General features: G+C 43.8%; 1 protein-coding gene across 3 annotated transcripts in view; it reads left to right on the top strand.

Moving 5' to 3' along the window:
• The window catches only part of RNF180 (ring finger protein 180), a 137,204-nt gene that overhangs the window by 71,528 nt on the left and 39,439 nt on the right, over nt 1-26,237 (top strand). For all 3 annotated transcript variants that reach the window (XR_002093057.2, XM_014594074.3, XM_014594073.3), the window contains exon 5: nt 22,170-22,395. Coding sequence is in view for 2 of the 3 variants with exons in the window: in XM_014594074.3 (XP_014449560.2) it covers nt 22,170-22,395 (226 nt within the window). In the remaining variant the exon portion in view is untranslated. The remainder of the gene's footprint in view (nt 1-22,169; nt 22,396-26,237) is intronic.

The following is a 26,237-nucleotide window of genomic DNA, read 5'->3' as shown; positions in this document are numbered from 1 at the left end:
AAAGAACTCAAAACTATTTTAATGTTGATAAATCAACATTTATTCCATATACGTGTGTATGTGAGTGTAAATCTTGTTCTATCACTATTATAGAAGGATCATTAACTTTCATTGACCTGGTCTGATCTCATTTCTCCTAGGTTTCTCAAATATATTTTTGGAGGTGCTTTTCTTGCTTTTATCTTCAGGTAGGGTAACATGATGTTTGTAGCTATCAATATATGTTTAAACATTAAATGTCATCACACATTAATAAAATGTTAAGGTTAAATTCTTAAATGGGTGGCCTGATTTTTGGAAAGTTAATTTCACCTTAATAGCTCCCACTGGGCACTCAAAACTTTTGAAAATCAGGCCTCTTATTTAGATGTCTACATAAGGATTCAGGAACCTAACCCAAAAAGGACCTATTTTTGAAAAAAATTGATCTTCACAGAGTATCAGTGAATCTTTCACTTGTCATGAATCTGTTCAGGTGAAGTTTCCTGTAGTGATCTCAGAAACCTTTATTTAGGTTCTGTTCTGTTCTGTGAAGAATAAAATTAGCTGGACAAGGTTTTTGTTTTAAATTGTATTTCCCCTACACCAGTTTTGGAAACCTCTATTTCTGAATCTTATTAGTATCAGTAATTTTTGGATGACTAGCTATCAGGTAAGCACTGGCAGTAGTCACTGTCGTGAATAGTGTGTATTGCACCTATATTATATTAATAATAAATTTAGGATACATTTCTCTCACTTCCTTTTTCACCCCTCCATATATAAAACCTGTCATAAGACTTTGAATGGCTAGATTAAAAAATAAACAAAAATAGGGAGTAACGGATTCTTCACAAAATGTATCCTATAAATAGCGTTCAGAACAACTCCATAAACGTCTACCCTTTTGGCTAGAATAGTGGCAGATCCTCCATGCCAGCCATATAGAGGCCAAGACCACTGGATACATGTAACTGTAAAAGCTTCAGATCTTTAATAGTGTGACGTAATTCTTCTGTTGACTAGCCATGCTTCTAGAACCCTGAAGGAAGTTGCTGATTAAATCCTGTTGATTTGTTGAGGGAGATTCTCTATGGGAACTCTAGTATGGATTGGAGTTAGGAAAGGTTATCTGGGCGAGGAAACTGGGATCTAGAATAAAGAAACCCTAAGAGTAGAGAAGCTTTGGCAGAAGACTGAAGTTTATGGTTTCTGTATTGTTATTTGTAAAGCTGATGTTCAAAAAAAGGAATTCATTGGGGCTACAGTATGTATCCGTAGATTCTGTTCAGAATGGGATGGGTGTAACACTCCTTTATAGAGCACTTTCTTGGCACCTTTTTATACTATTCTGCTTTGTAGTGCTGTGAAGGAGATTCATAATGAAGAAGGATGGGTGTTCTACAGAAAAGAGCCTTTTGTTGGCTGTCTGTTAACTGAGATTATGCCGTGCATCATTTATAAATCACTGGTGATACATGATAGATGACAAGAAAAATCTGAGATCCATTGTTTAGAATGTTATGTTATGACTGTATTTGTGCAGAGCTATCAAAATATGGTAATGGTGCTTCAGGTATCTTTTTGCAACCATTTTGTTATAAATATTTTTCCTTGACAGAATAATATACATATCTTCACCTACAGAGAGCCTGCAAATAAAATGGAAGAATAAATACAAATATAATTTTATTTCAGTGCACCAAGTCTGCTCATTAATTTATAATTAAAAGATAGGGTATTTTCATAGATTTTCATATTGGTTTCCAGTTTGTATCTAAGTGAACAGAAAGGATCTTTTTTATCATGTATTAGTACTTTTACTAGTAGGGGAAAGTATATCTTTTTAGGCAGGAAGGCAGTGACTGCTTTGATGTATTTATTAAACCCGTAGTCTTTGTGCTTCTGCAGTGTATTCTACTTCTACTCTGTTATTTAATCTTCCAGTTTAAATATATCTGCAAACCCCAGCAGTATGTTTAGTACATATGTAGCTGCCAGGTCAGTATCACTTCAGGCTGAAGTGTAAAGGAGATATTTAACACCAATAATGAGGAGCAGTATTATCTTCTGCAAAACACTGTGTTCTCTTTGAATTAAATTCACCACAGGTCCTACAGAACTTTTTATACATATTTAATTCCTGCATCAAGGTCTTAAGTGGTGCATAAAAGGTTGTCCAGGTTTCTGTCCTACAATGAATTTCACCTTCTGTTTGAAATACTGATTGAGATGAAACTAAACAATAAATATGTTTCCCATACTGCTAGAAGCAATGACACTAATAGCAATGCCTAAAATGCTGCGATGAGTATTTGTATTCAGTGAGAAGTTGCATTTCCTATCATAAATCCATAAATCACCATAATTCTTTTTGGGCATATCTACAAGAGACACTTAATGTGCAGTGGACTAATTCTACTGTGCATTAGCGTGTCACAGCAAAAGCTGTGCTAATGCACAGTAGAATTAGTCTGTTGTTCATTAAGGGTCACAAAAAAACCTATATGCCTTTGCTACTGCACAGTAGTGCTGGCTACTGTGCATTTATATAGTACCTCATATTAGAAGTACTAAACTCAGTGCGCAGTAGCAAAAGTATATGAATGCATATGTAGATGTGCCCTTTAAGTGCAGATGAGAAAAAGGAAAAGAATGTTACTAGTTCTAAAATAAAGGTCAAAACAAAACAAAGAAAGGCTCATAATATAGTGGGGGTTTCCCCCCCCTTATTTTCTTGCTGTGTGAATGGTAATGTGGCAGGGCACTGTTGGTGCCTGCCACTTTAAGAGCTGAGTCAAACAGCCAGCCGGTGCTTGTTGCGGCAGTCATTTTGAGGCAGTAGTGGGGCCAGGCACAGCTGTGGCCGCCTGAACCCATGAGTGAGGTGTAAGACCCCCAGGGAGTGAGAGCAGTGGAGCCAGGCACAGCAAGCAGAGTGCCCCCGAGTCCAACAGAGATGGGTGATCCCAGAGACCCCAGAGGGGGCAGTATGAAGAGGCTTGGGAGGCCCTGTACAGAGTAGGGCTGAAGTGTAAGTAGGCCTGAAGGGCCATGTGTATGAGGGGGCTGAGTAGGACTAGAGTCAGAGTAGGCCTGAAGGACACTCCAAGGGGCATGCTGAGTAGGGCCAAATGGGAGTAAGCTTGAAGGACAGCGCAAGGGCCAGCCCTGTGAGAAGTTGTGCCCAGTGAGGGGCTTGGGACAGAATTAGCCCAGGGTATGGCATAAGGCCGGGCCACGTAGAGTAGGGGAACATGCAGGAACCAAAGGTCTTGTGTGGCAAAGCCAGTATGGGAGTAGTGAAGCCTGATGGCCCAAAAGGGGCCACTCAAGGAGTAGCAGGGCAGTGGAATGTGGCTCGGTAAAGGGCAATATGCCAAAGGCCCTGGTGAGAGAGGGGCAGAGTGGAAGAGCCTCCTGTGAGAGGGGAGGTGGTGTAAATGGGCATGTGTGTGGAGCCAGCTTTGGATTCAGTTTGCTCTGGTCTCAGACAGGGAGTAATATTAACTTGGATGCTATCTGCGAGGTATGGGCTGCAGCGTAGGGAAGATTTGGAGCCGCAGATAGTGCCCCTTGGTATCAGGTTATGTAATGGGCAGTCTCCCGTATTTACCATCTGTTTGTAGGAACAGCAAAGTCATGGCAGGAAAGACTGGGTGGATTGCCTATAGAGATAGGTGGGTGGACCGACATAAGATTTGACCATGAGAGCAGCCTCCTGTCACAGCACCTTAAATGTTCAGGTGCTAATATGGATGTGATTCTAAATATTCTGAGAGAGAACCTAGTTTCATGGTCTACCTCTAAATTCATCTTGATAATTTAATTAATTTAATAGAAATAATACTGTTTTAATTATCAAGTGAAACATCGCCATGAAGTTCATAAAGCTGTCTTCCCAAAAGTTCCTAATATATATGATAAATATAATTCTAATAACAATTTTCAGGAAACTAATATCTTCAGTTGCCAGTTTAAATATATATTCTAAGAACTGACAGCTCAATTAGTACACAGAAATATTTCGTGGGATTAATCAAACTGCCTAGGAAAAAAAGTGCTTAGTTACCTTAAATCCAATAATGTGGGGTAGTCTAAATGTCATAATTACCCCTTAATAAATTAGAGCACATTTAAGATATTTGGGCAGGCACTTTGTCTTTATCTACATAAAGTATATGAAGAGAACAATGGAATCCCGTACTTCTGGGTATTGCCAGAATATAAATTTGAAATAATAATAGAAATCATCTGTGAGATTAAAAGATTCTATTAACAGCAGTGCACAAGGGATGCATATAGGAGGGGAAAGAATAGGTTAAAAGTACATTTTCTACATCTTTATTGGTCTTTGTGGATGTTTTTAAGATCTTCCATAAAAGAGTGCTTTGCCTTCTAGAATAATATTAGACTGTCATATTACTTTTCCATTAAAAATACATTCTAATAAGTGTATGTAGTAGGCCCAGGTTGCAGGGGTGGCCATGACTTGCCCCATGGTCAAACAACTCCTGCCCCACTCCAGCTCCTTGGGGTACTCTCCCTTGATGCCTTTCCTGCCATGCCTTGATGGAACTTTTATCGTGTGTAGGGAGGCTGCCCCAATTCACCTTATCCAGCTGGTAGTTTCTGTACCTACCTGGCTCCTATTTTGCTCCTTGAGCGCTTAAGTTGTGGCCCTCATGGCCCTATCTGTACTTGAGGGCACTGGTTGCCTTAGGGGGTATATTTATGGCCTCCATCCTTCCCTATATCCATACCCATCCTTGCAGGTGTTACTCTATGTTGATTGGGAGGTGGCCCTCTGGTGCAATTGCAGCTTTTGGCCCTCAGTCTTTGACGCTTTGTCTGGGCTTAAGCCTTTCCAGCTGCGGCCCTTTTATTCTGGCTGTGCCCCTCAACCCAGGTCCACTGCCCCAGACCTTGGCTCCTGGGTCGCAGCCTTGTCTCGCACTTATATGCTCCAGGCCTTTTATCCTGTCTCATGCTCCAGGCCAGCACTCAGCCCTCTGGGTCCCTGGCCCTAGGCCAGGCTGCTTTCACTACCTGCTTTCACCAGCCTTTTGGAGCCCAATGTAGTCCATAGGGAGCAGGCAGCCTGTGGCCAGCACCCAGCAGCCCACTGGCCCCAAGGGAGCAAGTGGGGCCAGGTGACTCAGCCAGCAGACATTTGGGTCCAGCCCTTCCTGGACAGCTTACCATGATCCCTGGGCACCCATGCACAGCCAACCTCCAATCTAAGGCCAGGCAGCACAGGGCCCCTGGTGTAGAGCATCTTATCTCTTCAATGTTGCAAATACACAAAAGGCTTCCGTCTCTTGTCTCTGAAGAGCCAACATCTGGATACGGGGGAGAGGCTGCAGGGCCCAGCAGGAATGCTTCATCAGGGTCACTGCCAAACAGCTCTGAAGCCGCCCAGGTCAGATGTGCTGGCTGCATCAGTGGTGCACCAGGGACTGAACCCTCCTGCTCCAGTGGCTGGTGGCAGTGGTGGAGAACTGGGCATCACTGAAGCAGGCATGGGAGGTGCAGGAGCTGTCCTGGTGGGAGGAAGATGTTGTCCTGGAGACCACCTGGGAAGAGGCAAGGGACAGGGCACAGCAGGAGCATTGGGCCCTAGTGGAAGCCCTGGAGCAGCACCATGTGGAGCTGCTTCAGCAGCAACTGGCCAGCCAGGGCCAACCACTGGAGGCCATATCCAGGCCCCACCACACCTGGCCCCCAGCCCTGGCCCTGCAGGGCCCGAGTCCTGCCCTCCACCCCACAGCAGGCACCTGCCTGGGCCTAGGAGGAGGAGCTCCACCGCCTCCTGGCTGCAGGACCTCTTGGCATTCACTATGCTCCCCAGACCTGTGTAGGACCTGTCCATGGCCAGGGTACTGGCTGCCTACCACCAGGCTCTGAGACCTGGGTGCCCCCACCACACAGCCCCCCAGTCCAGGACTCAAAGAAAGACTGAGACCCATGTACATAGTTTTCAGTTTGGGGGAAAAGTTTTTTATTGGTGGGTAGAGAGGGTGATGGAGAGGCTCTGTGTGTTGGGGAGGGGAAAAGAAGGCTTGGTTGAGAAGGGAAGTTGGGGATGGGGGCAGGGGTTGTCAGGGAATAAAAGTTTTCATAGCAAATATGCATGTCCTGGAGTGGTGCTGGAGGGTTGGCAGGGGGTACGGTGTGTGTGGGTGGCAGAGCAGGTGGGTGTTGGCGGGGATGGCCAGATACTTCTCTGTGTCCTGACACTTCAGGCAGGGCTGGACCTGGTGCAGCAGGTCTTCAGAGGTGGCCTAGGTCATCTGCACTGTGTCAGCCCACTGGTCATCATCCCATTCATGCAGCACAACATGCTGCCACCAGTCCTGGCTGAGGCAGTGGGCCCAGAGGTGGCAGGGCTGGTGGGACAGGAGGGTGACAGTGGTCCTGGAGATGGCATCCTGGAGCCCATGGTTGCCATGGCTGGCAGCAGCAGCTGCGTGGCGGCCCAGGACCCTGGAAGGTAGTCCCAAGTCCCAGCCCATGTAGATACCTGCCAAAAATGTTTAATGTGCATTAGCTTCATGCACATTGAATTCAAGGGCACTTAAATTCACATGTAGACCTGCCCTCAGAGAACCTTTTGGACTTCCCAGACTATACACTCTGCCAGAAGGAAGAATGCCTTCCTATTTCATAAAGTCCATGCAGTGTTGTTGCCCAAGATGCCTGCTTCAGATCACTTAACACAGAAATTACAATTTGATTGCACTTTGAATGTTCATTGGGTCATCAGTGTCCTAGAACAAGTCAGGTTTTTCTGTGGCTGAGTAAATGTTCTCTTTAATATAGTTCTTGTGTAAGAAAATTAATTTGTGGATTTTCAGGCTAGTAAGGACTATTTTGATAATTTATTCTGTTATGCTGCATAACAAGAATCATTGATTTGTTCGCCTGGTATTTCTTGTTCAATAGCTTGTGGTTGAACTACGGCATAACTTGCAGAAAGAGATCCAATTTTTATATAGTAATTCCAAGTGATGGAGAATTTATTGCATCTCCAGGTAGTCTGCTCTCCTTTGCTAAAGATTTTCAGTTTCAGATATTGTCTCCCACAGAGGTACTTAATAGACCAAAGGGAAGTCACCTTTTACATTTCTCTCTGACAAGCTAAATATATTGAGTAGCTTTACTATCTGTGTATGAAATATGTTTTTCAGACCTGGAATTAGAAACCTGCATTGGAGCAGGATACTGCCAGGACCTGCTGGACTCAATGATATCTTGATAGGAATGAAAAATAAAAATTGTGTTGCAAGTGAGTTTGGGGGTAGGAAAAAAATTGCCGTATGGGAACAATCTTTATTTGATTATCCGAAAACTCTATTTCCAGCATGGAATGAAGTAGAATCTAGGTGGTTGTGAGTGGGTTTGGGAGGAAGATTAACAAAAAAAAAAAAGCAATACAGGAGAGGGCAGGGTTTTTATAGGGCAGGGCAGGTAGTGTGATGGACAATGTAGTCCTGTATAACAGCCTACCTTGAGTTTCTATTGTATTTATTTATAGTATGCTTAGTTCAGGACAGCAATCCTGAAGCCAGTGTTTCAGTACTGGTCTCGAGTATCTCATATAGAGGTGGTCAAGTGCAAAGAGGTTTGTAAAAGTATTCAAAAGTGTTTGTCAATGCTGTATGTATGGGCAATGGTAGATGAAAGTCACTGAAGGGAAGTCCAACATTCTTCTGCATATTAGAAAAAAAAAATCAATTAAATAGACAAGTTGATGGGACCTAAATTAACTATAACCACCTAGAAAAAGCCCAAGACTCATTGAAGATATCAAAGAAAATATTAGCTCACTGTGTGGTAGAGATGAAAAAGCAAACAGGATTGGATTAAATAAAGGGTAGAGAATAACACTGGAGTGAGGTTATATAACTAAATTTATATAAAACTAAAAACTATAATGTCACTCTGTGAGTTTGGCAGGCCTCTGCACAACCATGTGGGAGTTGGATTGTCCTGAGCCAGCTTTATCTGCCACAATTGAAGGAAGATATCCTCGATTCCCTTGAATGATCTGAAGATCTTCCTGCTGGCTCAGACCCTGCTCTGGGGTCTTCTGTGGGGCTCCTTCTCCCCTACACCCCACCCCTTTCCTCTTGTTCTGATGGACTGTAGGCTGCACTTGAGCGTTCATCTCAGTTGATCAGAGCACTGCTGCGTGATGTCCCATCCGCACCTGCTGGCCATGTGGTACTGTGCTTAGAATGGAAAGGCTAACACAATGAAAATGAATAACTAAACTTCACTCAGGATGGGCAGGGCAGGGCTCCATTGTCCCACACTGAGCTGTTCTCTCCTAAGCATTGGAGTTTTGTGGGGGAGGGGCTTTTTTTCTGTCTTCACCCCCTTTACTCCTCTCTCCTTTGATGCCCCTTGTTCTCAGGGCTCTCTACCAATGCATTTTGTGTGTGGGCTCTGAGTATGGGGCTGCTGGGATGTTATGAGGCACCCCCTTCCTCACTGAGCCCCAGGTAGCCCTTCCTCATGAGGGTTTGCCTGCACTCACGTGGACTTCAGCTGGGTGGGAGTTGCCCGGCCTGGGGGCTCTATGCCACCCTGGGGCAAGAGCCCAGTCAGTCACTTGCCCCAGCTTGCCTTGGCCCTGAGGGCCAGGGCCAGCTTCCCCGATCTATGGGCCAATTGTGGTGTCCATGGTGGCAGTGACGGCAGCAGCAGTGGTGTCAGTGACTGCTGTGGTGTCTGCAGCAGCGGCATTGCAGCAGCGGTGTCTGTCACAGCAGCAGCAGTGGGCCTCCGGTCCCATGGGTAGTATTCAGTCCTGGCTTGGGTGCCCGGCATCCTCTGCCCCAGCCCCAGCCCCGATTCTGAGGTGCAGCTGCTGTGCCCTGCCTCAACCCAGGCCTAGCTTATTTGGCCACATGGCAACAGTTGTGCTGCGTGCAGCCTGACCACCTGTGCTGCATGGATCGAGTGAGTCAGGTGGGGGCCTGCCACAGTGAGATTCACAAAGGAACTTTGGCATGGGGACACAGAGGACATGATCACACTGTGATGGCAGTCTTCTCCAGCTATGAGGGCTGCAAGCATACTTCAAACACCTGCTGTTGTTTGGACTTGTGATGCCACTCAGGGTGTCCCCAACAACTGTTCTCAACCTTATTGAATACTGGGGTCTTGAGAGTGCTTGTGGACAGATGTCCCAGAGCAGCCTCATTTGTTCATTTCCAGATTTGGAATGGGTGAGTGGGAGTAGATGGGCAGGATATGCTTGGGAGCAGCCTAGCTAAGTTGCCACCGCACAGTAAACAACCCCAGAGTGTGCCTGTGCCTAAACTACTAGTCAGATGCCTAGGCTTGGGATTCAGAACACTGACACACTGAGCAAGAGGAACATATGAGCCAGCCGTGGAAGAGAAGAGTGTTTGAAATCCCCAGCATTACTTGAGTGCCTGTATGATACAGGGATTCACGACCTGAAACCTAGATTTACGGCCTGTACCTAGATTTGTCCAAACCACAGTGTCCATGTATCCCAGCACTGGGGGAAATGCCCTGCCCATCTACACTTCCTGAAATCCTCCACATCAGGAAGCTTGCTGGTCAGGTCACTTCAGGCTTGTCTTCAGTAGTTGCTCTCAGAGACTCTTAAATTGTTGGCCTGATTTAGTTATGGCCTACATAATCATGCCATTTTAGATATAGCAATCACTTATAACTTAATTACAACCTAATTTTGTCCAATATAGCCTATATACAACATTTCAGTTATTTTCAACTGTATGGAAAATTTAAAGTATCTGTGTTTTCAGTTATTAAGTTCAGTCAGGACAAAGGAAAGATTGACATATATACTAAATATCTCTAAGGAGCCCATATAGAATCAGCTTTAACTTAGAAATGAATTAATAGATTTACTTGTAATTTACTCTATGCCCAAAAAACAAGTGCTGTAAGTTTTTAAGAGGTATAGAGTATTTTTCGTGCAAAATACAGAGGCTGAGCCTTTGCATTCTGTGCAAAATTGAACTTTTGGTTAAAAACTAGCAAATTGCCTGTCATGAATGATTTGCGGGGGGGGGGGGAGGGGGGGCACCCTGTGGTGCCACCGCTCTGCCTCCAGCCTCATGTGCCCACCCAACCCCCCCACGTCCAGCTCCATGTGTCCCCCTAGCCCCTGCTACTCCACCCCCCGCTGCCACCAACGCTGGGCCGCCAGCACCCCACACCACCACCACCTCCAAGGAACAGGGCCTGGGGGGGGGGGGCTGGGAATGAGGCTAGTCCCACTGGCCTCGTCCCCCTGCTCCGGCCCCTCAGTCCTTGCTGTCATAGTGGTGCTCCACCATGTGTAGCTGTCTGTGCAGAGCACTCTAATTGTTTGCTGAGACAACCAATCAGAGCGCAAATAAAGCATTATGGACAGACAAAGGCTTTTAATATATTAGAATAGAGCCACAACTAATATGTTCATAATACCATTTTGGAATCACCATGGTTCGTCTTTTCAATATGCAGATCCAATACAGTGTGAGGGATGAGTGGAACAAAGCTGTAAGCAAAGATTTTAATAAATAAATTCACTGTACGTTAGGACTGGTAAGAAGTTTGTTAGCTGTCTGTGAAAACTTGTTCATTACATGAAAGCAGGATTAAGCTATGTTTAATTAAGTAATCTCCTATTAGTCTCTGAATTATCTGTACATATATTATATTTTTGTAGTTATATTTAAATCTAAGCATTTTATGAATTTCACTTAAGTGTTGCTTTATTTCTGACTTATAACAGCTTAATCAAAAGTATATGCAGTCTACATATAATTATTATTTGCCTCAGAAATGGTGATCTGTAAAATAGTTTATTACAGCAAATTATCAACTTCATTGCCTAAAGTTATTCCTAAATAATGCAAAAAATAGGAACAATCTTTGCTTTAAACAAAAGTTATCTATAGAAGAAAGTGCCTTTATAGTTGTTTTTCCCATGAGCAATTTATTCAGCCCAAACCAAAGCAGGAGGGCTTAAAAGGAGGATATGGCTCTTGGCAATAGGTAGCTCCAGAGAGTTTTTTTTTAAGCTAGTTAGCCCTGCTTTGAAGCTTTTACCTTTTTTTTATATTAGTGAGTGGTCATAGAGGAAGAAATTTAGAGAGCAAGTAAAGCAAATTACTAACTTTTAATATAGATATATAGGCCATAGGCATTAGTCTCTGACCCATTCTAATTTTTTTAAGATGCAACTCTGCATGGAATATGCTAGTTAACCAAAACATAGTGTTTGAAGGTGCATATACCCCAAAGGGACTCAGCCTGTTTTGGAAGAATTTTTGCTAAGCTTAGTCAGTAAAAAATGTCATGGTGATTTTCCTAAACATTTTAAATTTGTGCTTGCTTGCTGTCATGTAAATCATCACAAAGTCATAATTTCACTTAAATTTAAATATTTAACTTAAGTATTTAATTTAAATTATACTGATCTTAAAAAGTAAAAAACAACAATGTATGTTAAATAGTAATGTAAAATTAGGTTGAAGAATATGAAAAATGAAACCTTAATAAAATCCACTGTGTTTTTCCAGTCATGTCCAGCCCTTCAGGGGACTATTGCTGCATGAAACAGGAGCCACCTGTATCCTCCATTCTCTGACATCTCTCTTCAACCTGTGGTGTATGATTCTGATAACACTATGCTTGAACGCTTATCTTCCACTGTAAACTGCAAATTACTGGGTGTGCCTACACATGCCATTAGGGGGTAGCAATAAATTGCAGAGCTTATTGCTCTGCAGTCCATTGCTCCTGGGAAGCTCTTGGGCACACAGTTTACACATGTACCCAGACCACAGTACACTGAGCCAGGTCGCAGTAGTCTTGGCTGGCAGGGATCTGGGGGGGGGGGGGGGGGGGGGGGGGTCAGCCTACCAGCCCAGGGGTTGCTCTGACCAGGCTCAATGCGCTGCAGAGGGGCTGGTTGGTGCATGCAGGTACTATGGAGCTAACCAGCAGGCAGGCCCTGCACTGAAGCACCCTTGTACCCCAGGCAGCCAACTCAGCATCTACACGTACACTGCTGCGGATGAAAAAATTCCACTTGTATTTACAAGTCCTACCCTGCTGCTGAGTTTATTAGTTTTGTGCTCCCTAACAGGGATTCAGTTTAGATGCTGAGAGGTTTACTGTGCAGCTAATTAGTCAACTGCTCAGTAAGTGTCTTGCATAGACGTGCTTACTGTGACCTAAATCATTCCAGTTATGCAAAGCCCTGCACTGAGGATGCTCACCACCTGGGCGGCAGTGACCATGTGCCGCTGCTGCCTGTGACATGGAACTGACCTATTATACCTCTGGTGTGATAAGAAACTGCCAAGGAGGAGCTGTCAGAATTCTCTGGAACGTAAGGGAGCACACACATTACAGCACACTTCCAAGCTGTGCAGCTCCACGCTGTGCAGGTGACCTGACCACTTCCTGGCCTCTGAAAGTTAGAGGCATGACTCCACATCCTCTTGATTTCACTGAATTGCTACCTGCTCCCTTTTGAGCACTTTTCACACAAGGGAGGAGTCTCTGCAGGTCCTCGATCATTGAGAGCATAGTTTCACCCAACCTTTATATTGACCATACAAAGATGGGGATGAGAATTCTTCATCCCTAGCCTCCTACCCCAAAAAGTTCTGAATACTTTATACATCTGTGGTTTTTTCAAGAAATTATTACTTGAAAAGGTAATCACTGAACAATGAGAATGAATGATCAATTTCATTATTCAAAGGTGACATAATATAAGGTTTCCTGAAAATTATTAACTGTTTTATGGCACTGGATTCTTGAAAAGGTAATTGAAAACCCAGGTTGGACTAATAAATCTCATGAACCATATCTAATACTCAAATATAAATAGAAGGATTGCCTTGATAATCCTTCAGATTATCTAGTCCCTTCAGAATGATAATATTTAGTGCTTTGTATAATGAAAATTACAGCTATTAATTACACATCCCAGCACCCCCTACATTAAATCATGATAAAATGTATTATTCCTCTTTCTAGGTATGAAAATGGTTGTATAATCTACAGCTCCTGAAACTGTATGGGCTCCACATTTTAAAAGGATGTGGAGAAGTTGAAGAGGGTCCAGAGGCAGGCAGCAAAGGTGATAAAGGTCTTGGAAGGCAGATTATATGAGGAAAGGCTGAAGGAGGTAGGCATGTTCTGCTTGCGGAAAAGGTGCTTAAGAGGGGACATGATAGCAAATACTTGATGGGCTGCCATAAAGAAAAGGGAATGCACCTGTTCTTTCTGGCTGCAAAGAGGAGGACGTGGACCAATGGCTAGAAGTTGCAGCTAAGTAAGTTTAGATTGGATATCCAGAAAAACTTCTTCACCGTTTAGATAGTAAGGCAGTGGAATAGACTGCTTAGGGAAGTTGTGTACTCCCCATCACTGGTAGTATTCAAGAAGAGGTTGAACAGCCACTAGTTGGGGATGATCTAAGTATATCTATGCCTATGTTTGACCGTGGTTATTTCCTATACTTCTGGGCTTTGCTGTTTGTCCCCCCACCCCCACCCCTTTTCTGCTATATGTGTCAAGATGTTTTTAAGCCTTCCCAGAGGCACTGGGTTCTGGCTACATCCAAGGCTGGGAACCTTAACTGGGATGTGCCAATATTCTTGCTGGGACCAAAGCCAAAGGTACCTGGCTAAAGGGTCTTGTCCCTCTGCTCAGGGTCAGACTGATTACTGTATTTGGGGTCAGGAAGGAATTTTACCCCCCCCCCTCCCCCCCGGTCAGATGGGTATGCACTGTGGGGGATTTGCCTTCCTCTCTAGCAGGGGGTGTGGCCCTCTACTGGGGGCCTTGAGCATATATCGACAACTGCACCTACCTGGTCTCATCTAGGTGCTCTCTAGTGACCTTAGAGCGCACACCCGGTTCCGGCTGCAGGGTGTGTCCCCAGGATGTGTGTTGGGTCACGTTGAACCCCAAGAGAGGCCCCAACACTCACCTGCAATGACTTGGTCTTCTTTTCTTCAGTGGTGGGGCTCCTCCTCACGAATCCTTGCAGACCGGGTGCTGCCCTTTGTGGGCATTCTTGGGACTCCACCTCCCCTACACCCCAGCCATGCACCAGCCCTCAGAACCACTGGATGATGGGTCACCGGCCTGTCCCTTCCTGGTGTTCTTATCTACCTTCTCCTCTCCTTGCCCATCCCTCAGTGACCTTTTACCCCAGATGACAACAAGGCGTGGGACCATCCTTGTCTCTGTGTTCGTTCTCCCGCTAAGGCTTCTGCTGTGCTGCCTTGGTCCTCTCTTGATCTGGGGTCACCTGGAGGTTCCTCCGTGCACCCTCCAAAATAAAGTAACAGAAAAAAAAAGAGAAAAAAAGAATAATTGGGGTATGGGCCTCTGCCCACCCCACTCACAGGTCTGGTGTCTGTGGTCCTTGAGATCCCTCAGCGCCATCCCTCCTTGACCTGGCTGCCCTGCCAAACCGGGTGGGTGATTCTTCTAATGGGGTTGAGACCCCTCCTGCAGGTCTCCATCCAGCCCCCTTCAGAGCTGCCAACCCTGCTGATTTGCAGCCCAGGGAGCAGCTTCACCCTCTGGCTCGGTTGTTGCTGCCCCCTCTTCCATTTCTCCGCCGCCGGCTTTTAAATCTGCCAGGTGGCGATTTTTGCTGACATCATCTGCCGGCACCGTTCCCAGCTGGCAATAAAAGTGGCTGATGAACCATGCCGGTGTCCCTTCTTGGCATGGCTCCGCTTTTCCTGGGGACAGTAAGTATACCCTCTTTTCAGGGCTTTCTATTTCTTTCTTTGGGCAGGTCAGTCCTGCCTTGGGTCCCACCATGGGAGGCTGTTCCGGTGCCTCCATTTTTGTCCCCCTGGGACAACATTGTATAGAAGCAGGACATTAGCTGCCATGGTTCCCCTGCTTTACCTGTGGCAGATTAGGGTGTTAGGTCTGTGTTGTGTCATTGTTGACAGCAATCTTGCACAGAGTTTAGATTATGTTTTGTATGGGATGGTTTGGATAGGGATGATCCGGCCTCAGGTTGGGGGTTGTACTGAATGACCTCTAGAGGTCCCTTCCAGCCCTACTTCTCTATGACTCTGTAACAGATGCACTATTCTGCACCTACCCACTCCCAGGTCCAGCAACCCTGCTCCATGAAGCAAGGTTCCATGCCATCTAGGAGCTGAAAAATATCTTTGTACTCTGTGTAAAGAAACTGTTAACTCCATATAGGATGCTTCACAGCCATGGAAAAGTGGTTAGCATTTTCTCCAAGGTTAGAAAGATTTTCCTCTGTTTTATATGCATGTGCATTCTGGAAACAGTCATCTCAAAATGTCTCTAGTATTGACAGAGATCTACTTTGTGTCTAACATTTTGTAGACAGTGACCAAAACCAAGTTAACCTTCTTTAAAAATTGGTGCAACATACTCATAGTCTAGTTTGGTTTTTTTGATGTTTATTTTATTTTTTATATATTTATTCATTTACAGTCACAGCAGCCACACCTACAGGAGATGCTGACTGTGCAGTAACCAGTGTTACTGCACAATAGCATCCCCAAACAGCTTTTTGGTGACACTGACTATGCAGTAGCTTATTACTACTGGCAGTAACGTCATAGGCAGCATGTCACAGCAGTTCTGAGATTTGAGTTAAAATAGGGTTTTGTATTTGAGAGCTTGAGTGTTTACGTGTTGATTTATTTCCTTTCTCCTCACCCATTTAGGACAAGAAACTTTCCGTTTGCACACAGTTAAACAAAACCCAGTTTCAGAATGCTAATCTTACATTAATTAGATGGAAAAAATTCAAGTCCATTGCATCCTGCTGCATCAGTTTTTATTTCATATAAGGTCAAGCTGATAGGACCCTAGTAACATGTATACCTTCCATTATCATTGCTTTATCATTTCAGAGCAATTAATTGGCATATTTATTATGTACAAATAAGTCACCCTCTAGTTAGGCTTAGAATTGTAGTTGAATTGCTAAAAGCATGTTCAGGTATCTTTTGGCTTTCATGTCTCTGTTTAAAAAGTGACTTAATATGGAACAATCCTCTCCTGTTTACTTCACAGCCTTTAAAAATATTCTAACTTTGGTCATTAAGTTTTTTAGGTTAATATTTTTACAAATAAATGTTACATATTTTCTCCACAATTTATTTCAGATAGGTATCTTTTCAAGACCATTTTAAACATACACAATTCAGTTTTTCTTGGTCTTATTTATTTTTTACAGGACATGAACATATTTAAAACTGACTGAAAACATTCTAAGCTAGTCAACTGCAAATCTGAATACTTTTAGAAGGAGGGTTTTCTTCTATTTTGGGATGTTGGAGAAAATGTTTGGGGGGGTTTTGTGGGACTTCCTTCATACTCCCTTTTGGTTTCAATGACTCATTGTAATTACCGTCTTAATACCAATGATTCCTAAATCTGATGCTCTACACAAGATCACTCCTCCTCTATTCAGTCTCTTATTTGCATCATCCCTTAGATTTCTTGAGCATATTTTAACAAACTCCTTCCTGTCCTTGCAAGAGAACATCAGCACTGATGTCATTTCCCTGTTTGACCTCTGGCAAGTTAATAGGTGTTTTTGATGTTTTGGACATGATGTCTCATGGTTGTGTGTGAGGGTTGTTCCCAGGTTTTTAAAAATAGGTTAGACAAACATGGTTTAAATAGGGATAATCCTGCCTTGAATAGGGGGTAGTACTAGATGACTTCCTGAGGTTCCTTCCACCTCTACTTTTCTGTGATTCTCTCTTTCTCTCTCTTTTTCTCTCTCTCTCTCCCCACTCTCTCTTTCTCTCTCTCTCTCTCTCTGTGTGTCTCTCTCTCTCTCTCTGATATTCTTTCTAAAACATTTCTCTTCCTGGATACCCAGCTTAGTTTCCCTATTTGTAAAGTAGAGATAATGATATTTACCTCCTTCTGTAAGGTGTTTAGAGAGGTAGAGATCAAAAGTGCCATATTAGGGCTGTGAGTTGTTTCATTCATATATATCATGGGCTGATTTCACTATCTATGAGTTGGCAATCTTCCATTTTGAATTCAGGTTTGGCCAGGTCTTTAAAGGTCAAGATTTTGTCATAATAAGAAAGGTGTTTCCTAAATAACAACACTTTAGAAATGTTGGATGCTGATGAAAATGTTGAGATCATTAACGTGGACCTTCTGGTCTTAGGCAGAGGTCATAGGGCACCTATGATAATTGATAGTACTTTGGCTATTCCTCTCAACGTTTTTTATCATTCCGTTCTTAAGACTTGATATTTAAAGATATGTCCTTTTTCCTTCTCTTCCAGATGCTTATCCAAAAGAAAAACAACGTGATATGGGAATATGGTCCCAAAGCCTCTGAATCAGAAGGATGTTTGTATTTGTGGGTTCCACTAGTTTAACTATTTGCAAAGTGAAATCTCTAAGCATCTTCACTTTATCATTGTCTGTTCCTGTATCAGATGTCTGTTCCTGCTACTTCTGACCTTTAGGGAGATGATGTTAACCAGGCAGGTTTCAATTAATGGCAATACTTGGGTATGCTTTTCCCATATACCGCTTATGCCAGCATTTATCAACCCCTGACAATTTGCAGTATAGTCTTAGCACATGTGTTTCATCTTCTGTATTTATCTGTGGTTTCATGTCTTTTCAAAATATGGTATTGTAGGAGTTTGCGTGAAAAGCTTTGTCCTGTACAGCTGGTATGAGGGATTCAGTTGATAGTTTTAAATGGGATGATCTTAGCCCCTTAGAGCAGGGATTCCCAAAGTTCTTATGCCACAGCCTGGCAAACTGTGGCCCAGCCCCTGGGTAGGAGCCAAACCCTGCACTGCCATGGGCCCTACAGAAGGCACCACGGCCTCTCCGCCCAGCTCTGGGGGGCCGTGTTGTGCTAGTCCATGTCTACTTCCAGTCCAGCAGCCAACCCACCACGGCCCAGGCTGTGGCCCAGGGTTTGAAAACCCCTGAATTAGAGGGATACTTCATCACCATTCTTAAAAATTGTTTCAAATTTTCCATGGTTCCAGCCTATACCCAAATGGAGCCTGCATTCCCTGCCCCCACCTGTGTGGGACCCTCAGTTTGGGTCTGGGAGTGGTGAGAGATGCATGAGTGTAAGCCCATCATACCCCCACACCCTAGCAACCCCAGCAGCCACAGCAGACCCTGCCTGACCCCCAGCAGAGCGGAGGTGAGCGGGGCCCATGGTGGGAGGGACTAGCCAGCTGCAGGGAGGCAGCTGAGAGGAGCCAAGGAGGGGCTCGCCCCGCCCTGGTTCCTACTTGCCCAGCCCTCCAGGGAGCCACACGAATGGGACATACAAACAGTTGTGCTTCTCTGCCCAGCATGTGAGTTAGCATGGGAGTTTGCACAGGAGGGTGAGCAGGAGGGCACGAGGCTTCAGGCACTGAGCCATAGCCAAGAGTCTGCACAGTAATAGCCAGACTACTTCAAGGACCATGGTGGGTGGGACACATCACACCCGGAGGCTCCCCCCTGCACCTGGACTCCCCTGCTCTGACACCACTGGGGTTTCAACCCAAATGAAGCCCAGGGTTCTGGTCTATACCCAAACGGAGCCTGCAGTCCCTGCCCCCACCTGGGTGGGACCCTTTGCCCTGGCCTCCATTCAGACGGAGCCCTGGCTCCATGTGGAGGATGCCTAGCAAGACTGCAGGTAGCTGGGTTTGGGGGCACTGATACCTCCCCTTTTGGGGTGTGCTCAATGGTGGAGGCCCTGGGGTACCAGATCAGGGAACTCCAGGCAACAGTTCAGTGACTGCGCTCCATTAGACATGCAGAGCAGGAGCTGGACTCTTACCTTCAGGCTCTCCACCTGATGGCTGATGACAGTGTGGCGCAACCAAGGAACCACCATGAAGTACAGGTTGGGGTTGCCTGGACAACGGTTGTTTCTGGCCCAAAGAGGCACAACACCAGGGTTACCACTCCCCTGGAGCTGCACAATCATTTTACACCTCTCACACCAACTGAGCCAGCCATACTGCCAGTTCCAGCATGTGAGGACAGAAGGCCACCAGCACCTGTGCCTAGAAGAAGGTGCAAAGTTATCACGGTGGGTGACTCCCTCCTTAGGGGGACAAAGGGAGCAATCTGTTGCCCTGACCCCTTAACCCATGAGGTCTGCTGCCTGCCTGGAGCTCATGTCCGGGATTTGACAGAGAGGATCTCCAAACTTGTCCGGCCCTCCAACCACCATCCCATGCTGCTCATCCACATGGGCACAAATGATATGGCAAGGAGCAGTCTGGGCTGAGTCATGTATGTCTACAGGGCTCTGGGGGCTGGGCTTAGGGATCTGGGGGCACAGATAGTTTTTTTTAATCGATCCTCCCAGTCACAGGACATGGGCTCCAGAGGCAAAGGTGCATTGGTGAGGTGAATAGAAGACTCCAGCGACAACGCCATCACAAGGGGTTTGGCTTCTTTGACCATGGTCCACACTTCAGAGAGAGCAGGGGCAGGGGTCAAGTAGCAGGGAGGGCAGGCACAGCGGACAAGGGGCAGGGAAGCAAGGTACAGAGGTCTGTCCACTTACCCCCATTGCTAGTTTCTCTGCCACAACAGTGGGGCATGGGGATGAGTTTAATAAAGCCTTCCACTACTTAGATTCTATACATGGAAAATTATAATAAATTTATAGAATCTAATTATTGGGGGGTCATCTTAAATTTGAGGTCATCTTGGATTTTGTACAATAACAAAAGTTCAATATGAGATGGGTTTGGTGAACATTTTAGCTGCTATGTGGTACTCAAGTGATGCTGCACTTACTGCATGTTGGAAATTCCTTGTGTTTTTAACTCTGAAATACTAACTGGTACAGTGTGTTGGGGCAGGCAGATATTGTAGGTCTAATAAAGAACGTGTAAATCTATGAAAAATAACTTTATCTCCTGATCCACTAATGAAATTACTCCTAAATAGGGTTTCACTGCACATTAGAGTTATCATCATCCTGCACTAACTGCAGTAAGCTCTGGGATTTCACTGGCTGCGTATATTATAAAGATTTCAAACCTTCCTGGGAACCTCCTATTACTCTGGAGTCCTCCAAGTCCTTTTGCTGCCAACATTCTGAACTGCTTAATTGGCCTGCAGAACATGGCTGACTTGAAGTTAGTCATTCCCATCCAGTCTCCATAGTTTTTTCCTTTCCTTCCATCCCTCATCTCCCTGCCTGGGGGTCTGCAAAGGCTTGACTTTTGGGCCTCATAGTGCTCATAGTGATTTTTTGTTTGTGGTTTGTGTCATTACCTACCTGACTTGTTTTCTGCTCATTGCCACAATTCATTAATGTCCCTAATCCTAGTAGAAGACAGAGATGTCTGAGCAAAACACAAAAGTTACTTCTTTGATAACCCTGTGCCAGCCTCTCTTCTGAATTTCTAAAGGCAACCCTGTAGTAAGGGCTCCTTAATTCATAAATAGTTGAGAAACAAAATAAATCCCTAGGGATAGACTATACTTAATCATCACATGGGACCAAAGCACAGACATCCCTTCTCCCTCCGCCCCGCTCCATCTCTGAGTGAGAATGAGAGGTTAGCTAATACTGGTACTTGGCATAAGAGTTTTAAAGCTTTTGTGGATATACAGTCTTGCAAACCATGTGGAAAGAGCAGGTGGGTCCCCCCTACAGGGCTATCAGTGCAAGAAAATGAGCAGCTGGTGTAGGCAAAACCAAGGTTTTATTAATTTGTTTAAAAGATTCCTGGACTTTCTACTCTAAGTCTGTGTATTTTAGTAATAAGTTGTGGCTTTGTTTCAAATAAACAGCAAGTCATTATCCTCACTGGAACATGTCCTTCACAAATGAACCGTGCATTTTTCAGAGGGAGAAGTAAATACTAGGTCTGTGCGAAGCTTTGGTCGCTGATTTGATTCAGCAGAGATTTGGCCCGATTCGGTGGCCAAATCTCTGAATCTGAATAAAATTAGGAGACCCTTTAATCTCTCCAAATCAAATCAGAACCCTCCGGATTGATTTGGAGATATTCAGAGAGATTCGATGATTCGGACATAGACACAGCTTTAAATATTTTTTCTACATAGCTCAAGGTACCAGGCGGCTCGTGAATGCTGTGAAGCTGGGGCAGATGTAGTGCCCCACGGGAGTGGGGGCAGTTTCCCAGTGCACTCGGCAGTGGACCCAGAAGTGGACTAGAAGCACTTCCGGTCCACTTCCAGGTCCACCTCGGAGCTCGCAGGGGGACGCCTCTGGCTCAGTGACTGGTGCCTTCTGGATCTGGGGGGCACCCAGGGTCTCCCTGTGGCCAATTGCTGAGCCAGGGGAACGCGGGGGTAGGGACCATGTGCTCGGCAGCGGACCTGGAACTGCACCAGAAATACTTATGGTCCACTTCTGGGTCTGCCACCAAGCATGCGGAGGACCCGACCTGACACCCCCCCCCCCCCCATGCAATGCTCCATCCACCCTAGCATCTCAGTATTCATGAGCCACCTGGTACCTTGAGGTATGTAGAAAAAACATTTAAAGCTGTGTCTATGACCAAATCACTGATTCTCTGAATCAGCATCGAATCTCTAGATTTGGATTCGCTCGAATCGAATCAGGACAGTGATCTGAATCAACAAATTGAATCACTGTCCCCTGATTCAGGCTGAATCTGAATCGAGTATGGCCCATTTTCCACACCCCTAGTAAATACATATTGGTTTAAAGTGTTTTGTTTGCTTGGCTTTGGTTACTGTATTTGTGGGTTAAACTTGGCAGATCCTCATTGTGATAAAATCACAGAAAAATAAGAAATATTAAGATGAAGAGTTTAATTTTAAGAAATTGAAGAAAAATGTTAAGAGACTACTTAGCAACTGTTATATTTTATCCTTTTTTCCCCCAGGCTATGTGGTTATTTTTCCTGTTTAGGTTCTCACAATGATTTCAGTTCTCATTTGACTATTTTACGAAAATACTTTTTTGTAAAGGTATTTCTAACAACAGAATGTTTCATTGTCTCATTGAAAGAACTATATATTGCCCAGTAGGAATCACATCTTTATTTACTGACATGTAAATATTATAAATGACCCTTTACTTCTTCCCTGACTGATGCTTTATATTTATCTGTGAAGAATTTTTTTTTTGTTTTTTGTTTTTTTTTTTTTTGCAGATTTCAAATGATAATGTCAACACAGATGATGAGCATGAACACAGAGGAGATAAAGAAAGTTTCCTTTGTGCAGTGTGCCTGGATGTCTATTTCAATCCATACATGTGCTATCCATGTCGCCACATCTTTTGTGAGCCTTGCTTAAGGATGCTTGCCAAAGACAACCCAACCAGTACTCCATGTCCACTGTGTCGCACAATAATTGCAAGAGTCTTTTTCCAATCAGGTATAGCAATGAAACTTTTTATGTATAGAAAGTATTGGTAACTTTTTCTTTCATTTTTGGCATAAATAAATATGTAGTAAAAATATAGTAAAATCCTTGCTGACCATATACAGTCAAACTCCGCTGTCATATATGAGTACAAATGAATTATGATCATTTCCAGTAGGGTGAATGCATAGAGAGTAGAATTTAATCAATTTATACACATCAGTAATGACTCCACAGCTAAGATTGCATTGGGATTTGTTTTCATTTACATAGGTTTAAAATCTGTTTCGCCTTTTCATTGTAGACTTTAGTTTCCAAATAATAGCTCTTCACAAGGCAACAGTGCTTTTTTGTGCATTCTTTTATAAATATTTATCAATGTCTATATTAGAACACTTAAAAATGTTTCCTTTTTTTAAATGTTTATGTTTTTATTTTTGTTTGGCTCCTTGTAGCTAAACAACCAAACTGCAAACTCAAATTTCACAAATGCATACATTCCCAGATCATCACATTAAAAAGTGATGTAGCTCTCCCAACTATACAGTTAATCCAGTAAAAGATAAGCTTGTCTTTCACACATTAAAGGGTCACTTCTCAAATGTTTCATTTAATCATAAAAGAATTATTTCTTTATTTATTTTGATGATAAATTAAAAGCCACAAGAGCTACTGGGTTCTACCCTTTGCTACTTCCTACCTAACCCACCTCTCTGAATCCTCAGCTCTGCCACTTCTCACTCTAGGGAGTTAAAGAGGCATAATGAATAGCAGTCCCTTTGAAGTGAACAAGGATGTGGAGCAGCAAGGGGTAAATGTACTGCTCTGCATGTTGAGGGGGCCTTTTAGAATAATGTAGGTCAGAATTATAAACTTGAATATTAAAAAGACAGATTCAAGCATTGTGGATTAAATGTTTTTACTATATACAGAGCAAAGCCCTGCACAACACTTAAATCATAAGTAAAGAATGCTGAAAGCAGTGCAGATGGAAGCACTGTACTGCTGGGCTTAGTGTATTTCTTGCATGTTGTAGAACTCTACCCTGTGCAGACTAGGAGACAGGGCATCACCTCTGCATAGGTTGGTAAAGAAGGAATCCAATGTGGGTGTCTAGAGATGTGTGGGAGGCTGCTCCAATGCTCTGTAATTACAAATTAATCAAGTCTGCTGAATCATGCTAATTAGCGCACCTCCAGCAGTCAGCAGTGTCGCATGTATCAGCGTCCCCACACTTCATAATGGCAGTGGAGGCACTTTAACTGAAGCTTATTCAATGAGGTTTAGTTAAAGCACCCCCAGCACTGTTTTGAAGTGCCAGACACTGATACATTAGACTCTGCAGGCACTTTAATTAGAGCGGCTTAGAGAGCACCTTCCCCCCCACCCTGGAGCACATGTGAAAACACCCTGTACATATAACTTCTCCCAATACCTTGCACATAAGTTACTTAAAGGCTGCAGTTACCTTCACACTCCATTTTTATAAAGCTCGATATTCCTTTGCCTTAATGCACATGGAATGGATTTCACATAATGTGCATAACTCCTGTTAATTATTGTAAGGACTTGTTTGTTTAGAAAAAAGCTATTCCACAAAGCATGTTTAAGCATTATAGAGAGAAGATGAATAAATGTCACAGAGTATTTGCAACAATGCTAACATTTCAAGGTAGGGCATGTATGCAGTTTTTTGTGAAGTAAGAATTAGGTTTGTAATTATGTTATTAAGCAAGCACGTGGTTTTCTAGCAATAAAAAAGTGCTACTGCATAGTTTGCCTGTAAATAAAACCTTAACAACTAGAAAACACAATACATTTATGAGATGTAATTAGTATAAATAATGTTAATGAAGGAATATGGAATTGAAGAAACCAATAAATCTTTACACTGAGCTATCACCAGGGCCGTCCCTGGTGTGGGGCGAATCGGAGCAACCGCCCCCCATGTTTTGGAGGGCTCCGCAGAGCCAGGTGGAGAGGCCACAGCTGCCATGTTTGACGTTTAGTCTGCACTCCCGCCCGGGGGGTTGGACATCTCTTTGTTTGTTCCAGCTGGAAGTTCTGGCCACCACCCCTCCCAGCATGTCCAGTGTGCTGAGGCTTTCACTCCCTGGCGTAAGTGTGCCATGGAATGGGGAGGGGCGCCCCACACAGGCTGCTTTGCCCCGGGCCCCGCACCCTGTTGGGATCATCTCTGGCTGTCACTTAGCAGCATAATTGAAAACAGTTAAACTATGTTTATTTTGTTTTATCATAATCCTAGAGCAGTGCATTACAAGAAGAGCAGGTGTTAAATCAACCAGGAAATATTGATTATATCATATCCTTAGAGAAATGAATAAAATCAATGTATGAGGGGAAATGAGTGATGCCAGACTAATCTAAAATATAGTAAACACTTTCTCACAAGAGACTCCTAAATTCTTTTAAAAGGCATTTTTGAAACTCCAGTCTTGCTTTAAATTCTGTGCAGATTACTAAAATACCATTTGCCAATATTCTTTATATTTTATGTTAATGTTACTGACTTGAAACTGTAATCCCCATGCTAATCTATTATATATTCTGGATATAGTCTGCAAGTGTCTTTTAGTGTAATCTCATTTTGTTTTAAAAAGTCATTTTCAAAAACAATTAGGGATTTATTTAGAAAGTCACCTTTTGCTCTGTGCTGTTTTTACAAACTGACCACAAGCAAAGCTTGAAAGCTGCATGTTACAAAACCACAGAGTAGATAAGTGTTCAAATCCACTTTGCTGCATCTCTTATGGTTCCATATTTAGGCACGTAAATAAAAATGCTGTGAATTTTCAGATTTGCAGCATTTCTGCTGGTGAAGCTAGTGGGAACTGCCAGTCCATTTCTATTCCTCTGAAGATCAGGCAACTTGTTTAGATACTGAACTATAGATTTAGCCCTGATTTTGGGCAACAAAATAGGAAAAATACTAGATTTTGGGGCTTGGTTTTCATCTGAGCTTTATGTGGCTTACCTTTCTTTTAAAAGGCAGAAATTTGAAATAAGAGTGCAATTGTTAGCCAAAGCCAGGCTAATGAATAGGCAAGCTAGGCAGGTGCCTAGGGCCATGGGCTGCATGGGGGGAGGGGGGGCAATGCTCCCCTCAGCAGCCATGCAAATGGCCCCCTCCCCTCCCCTGGATGCCTGGGGGAAGGGTACTGATGAATAATTATACTTGTTTTTCAGTTTTGACCCAGTTCTCATTCACTCGCCAAAAGGCACAGTGAGCAATACAAAATAAACAAGGAGACTCATTTGCGTTCCTGTTTTCCATATACCCGGGCTATGAAAATAAAATATGCAAATTAATCCTCCTTAACACACCTCTGCAACAGCAGCACCAAGAGAGAAAGAGGTTCCTTCCCCCTGCTAGAGTTCAGCTACAGTTTTAAATTAAATCATATAAATCTTCCCAGCTTTTGTAAAGTGGGGTTAGAGAGGGGCTTCCCCACCGCCCTTGCCTAGGGCCCACTGCAATTAATTGGAACAGCAGCTTGGCTCTGAAATTGAGACCCAGAGTTTATGTAGCTAAAGCCTTTCCTCTAACCTACTGACTTTGCAAATTCATCTGTTGGCTCCCCAGTCCAATTTCTTTCTATAGCAAGAAAAAATGTTAAAGGGTGTTTTTCCCTCTCTTTCTGTTGTTTTCCCTGGGTGTATTGCCCCAGACAAGAATCTGTTTTTAAAAGTCTGTCTTAATTTTTAAAGTTGAATATTTGGAGTCTGATAAAGGATTTTTTCTTGGTCTGTATCTTATGTTTGTAGGAAGCTTTTAGGGAGGCAAAAAGAATTTTAAGAATTATTTTGTGCTATATCTACAAAATCTCATTTTC

This window comes from Alligator mississippiensis, chromosome 3, assembly GCF_030867095.1.
Source record: "Alligator mississippiensis isolate rAllMis1 chromosome 3, rAllMis1, whole genome shotgun sequence".
Lineage (NCBI taxonomy): Eukaryota > Metazoa > Chordata > Crocodylia > Alligatoridae > Alligator > Alligator mississippiensis.
This window is presented reverse-complemented; position numbering and strand designations above follow the sequence as displayed.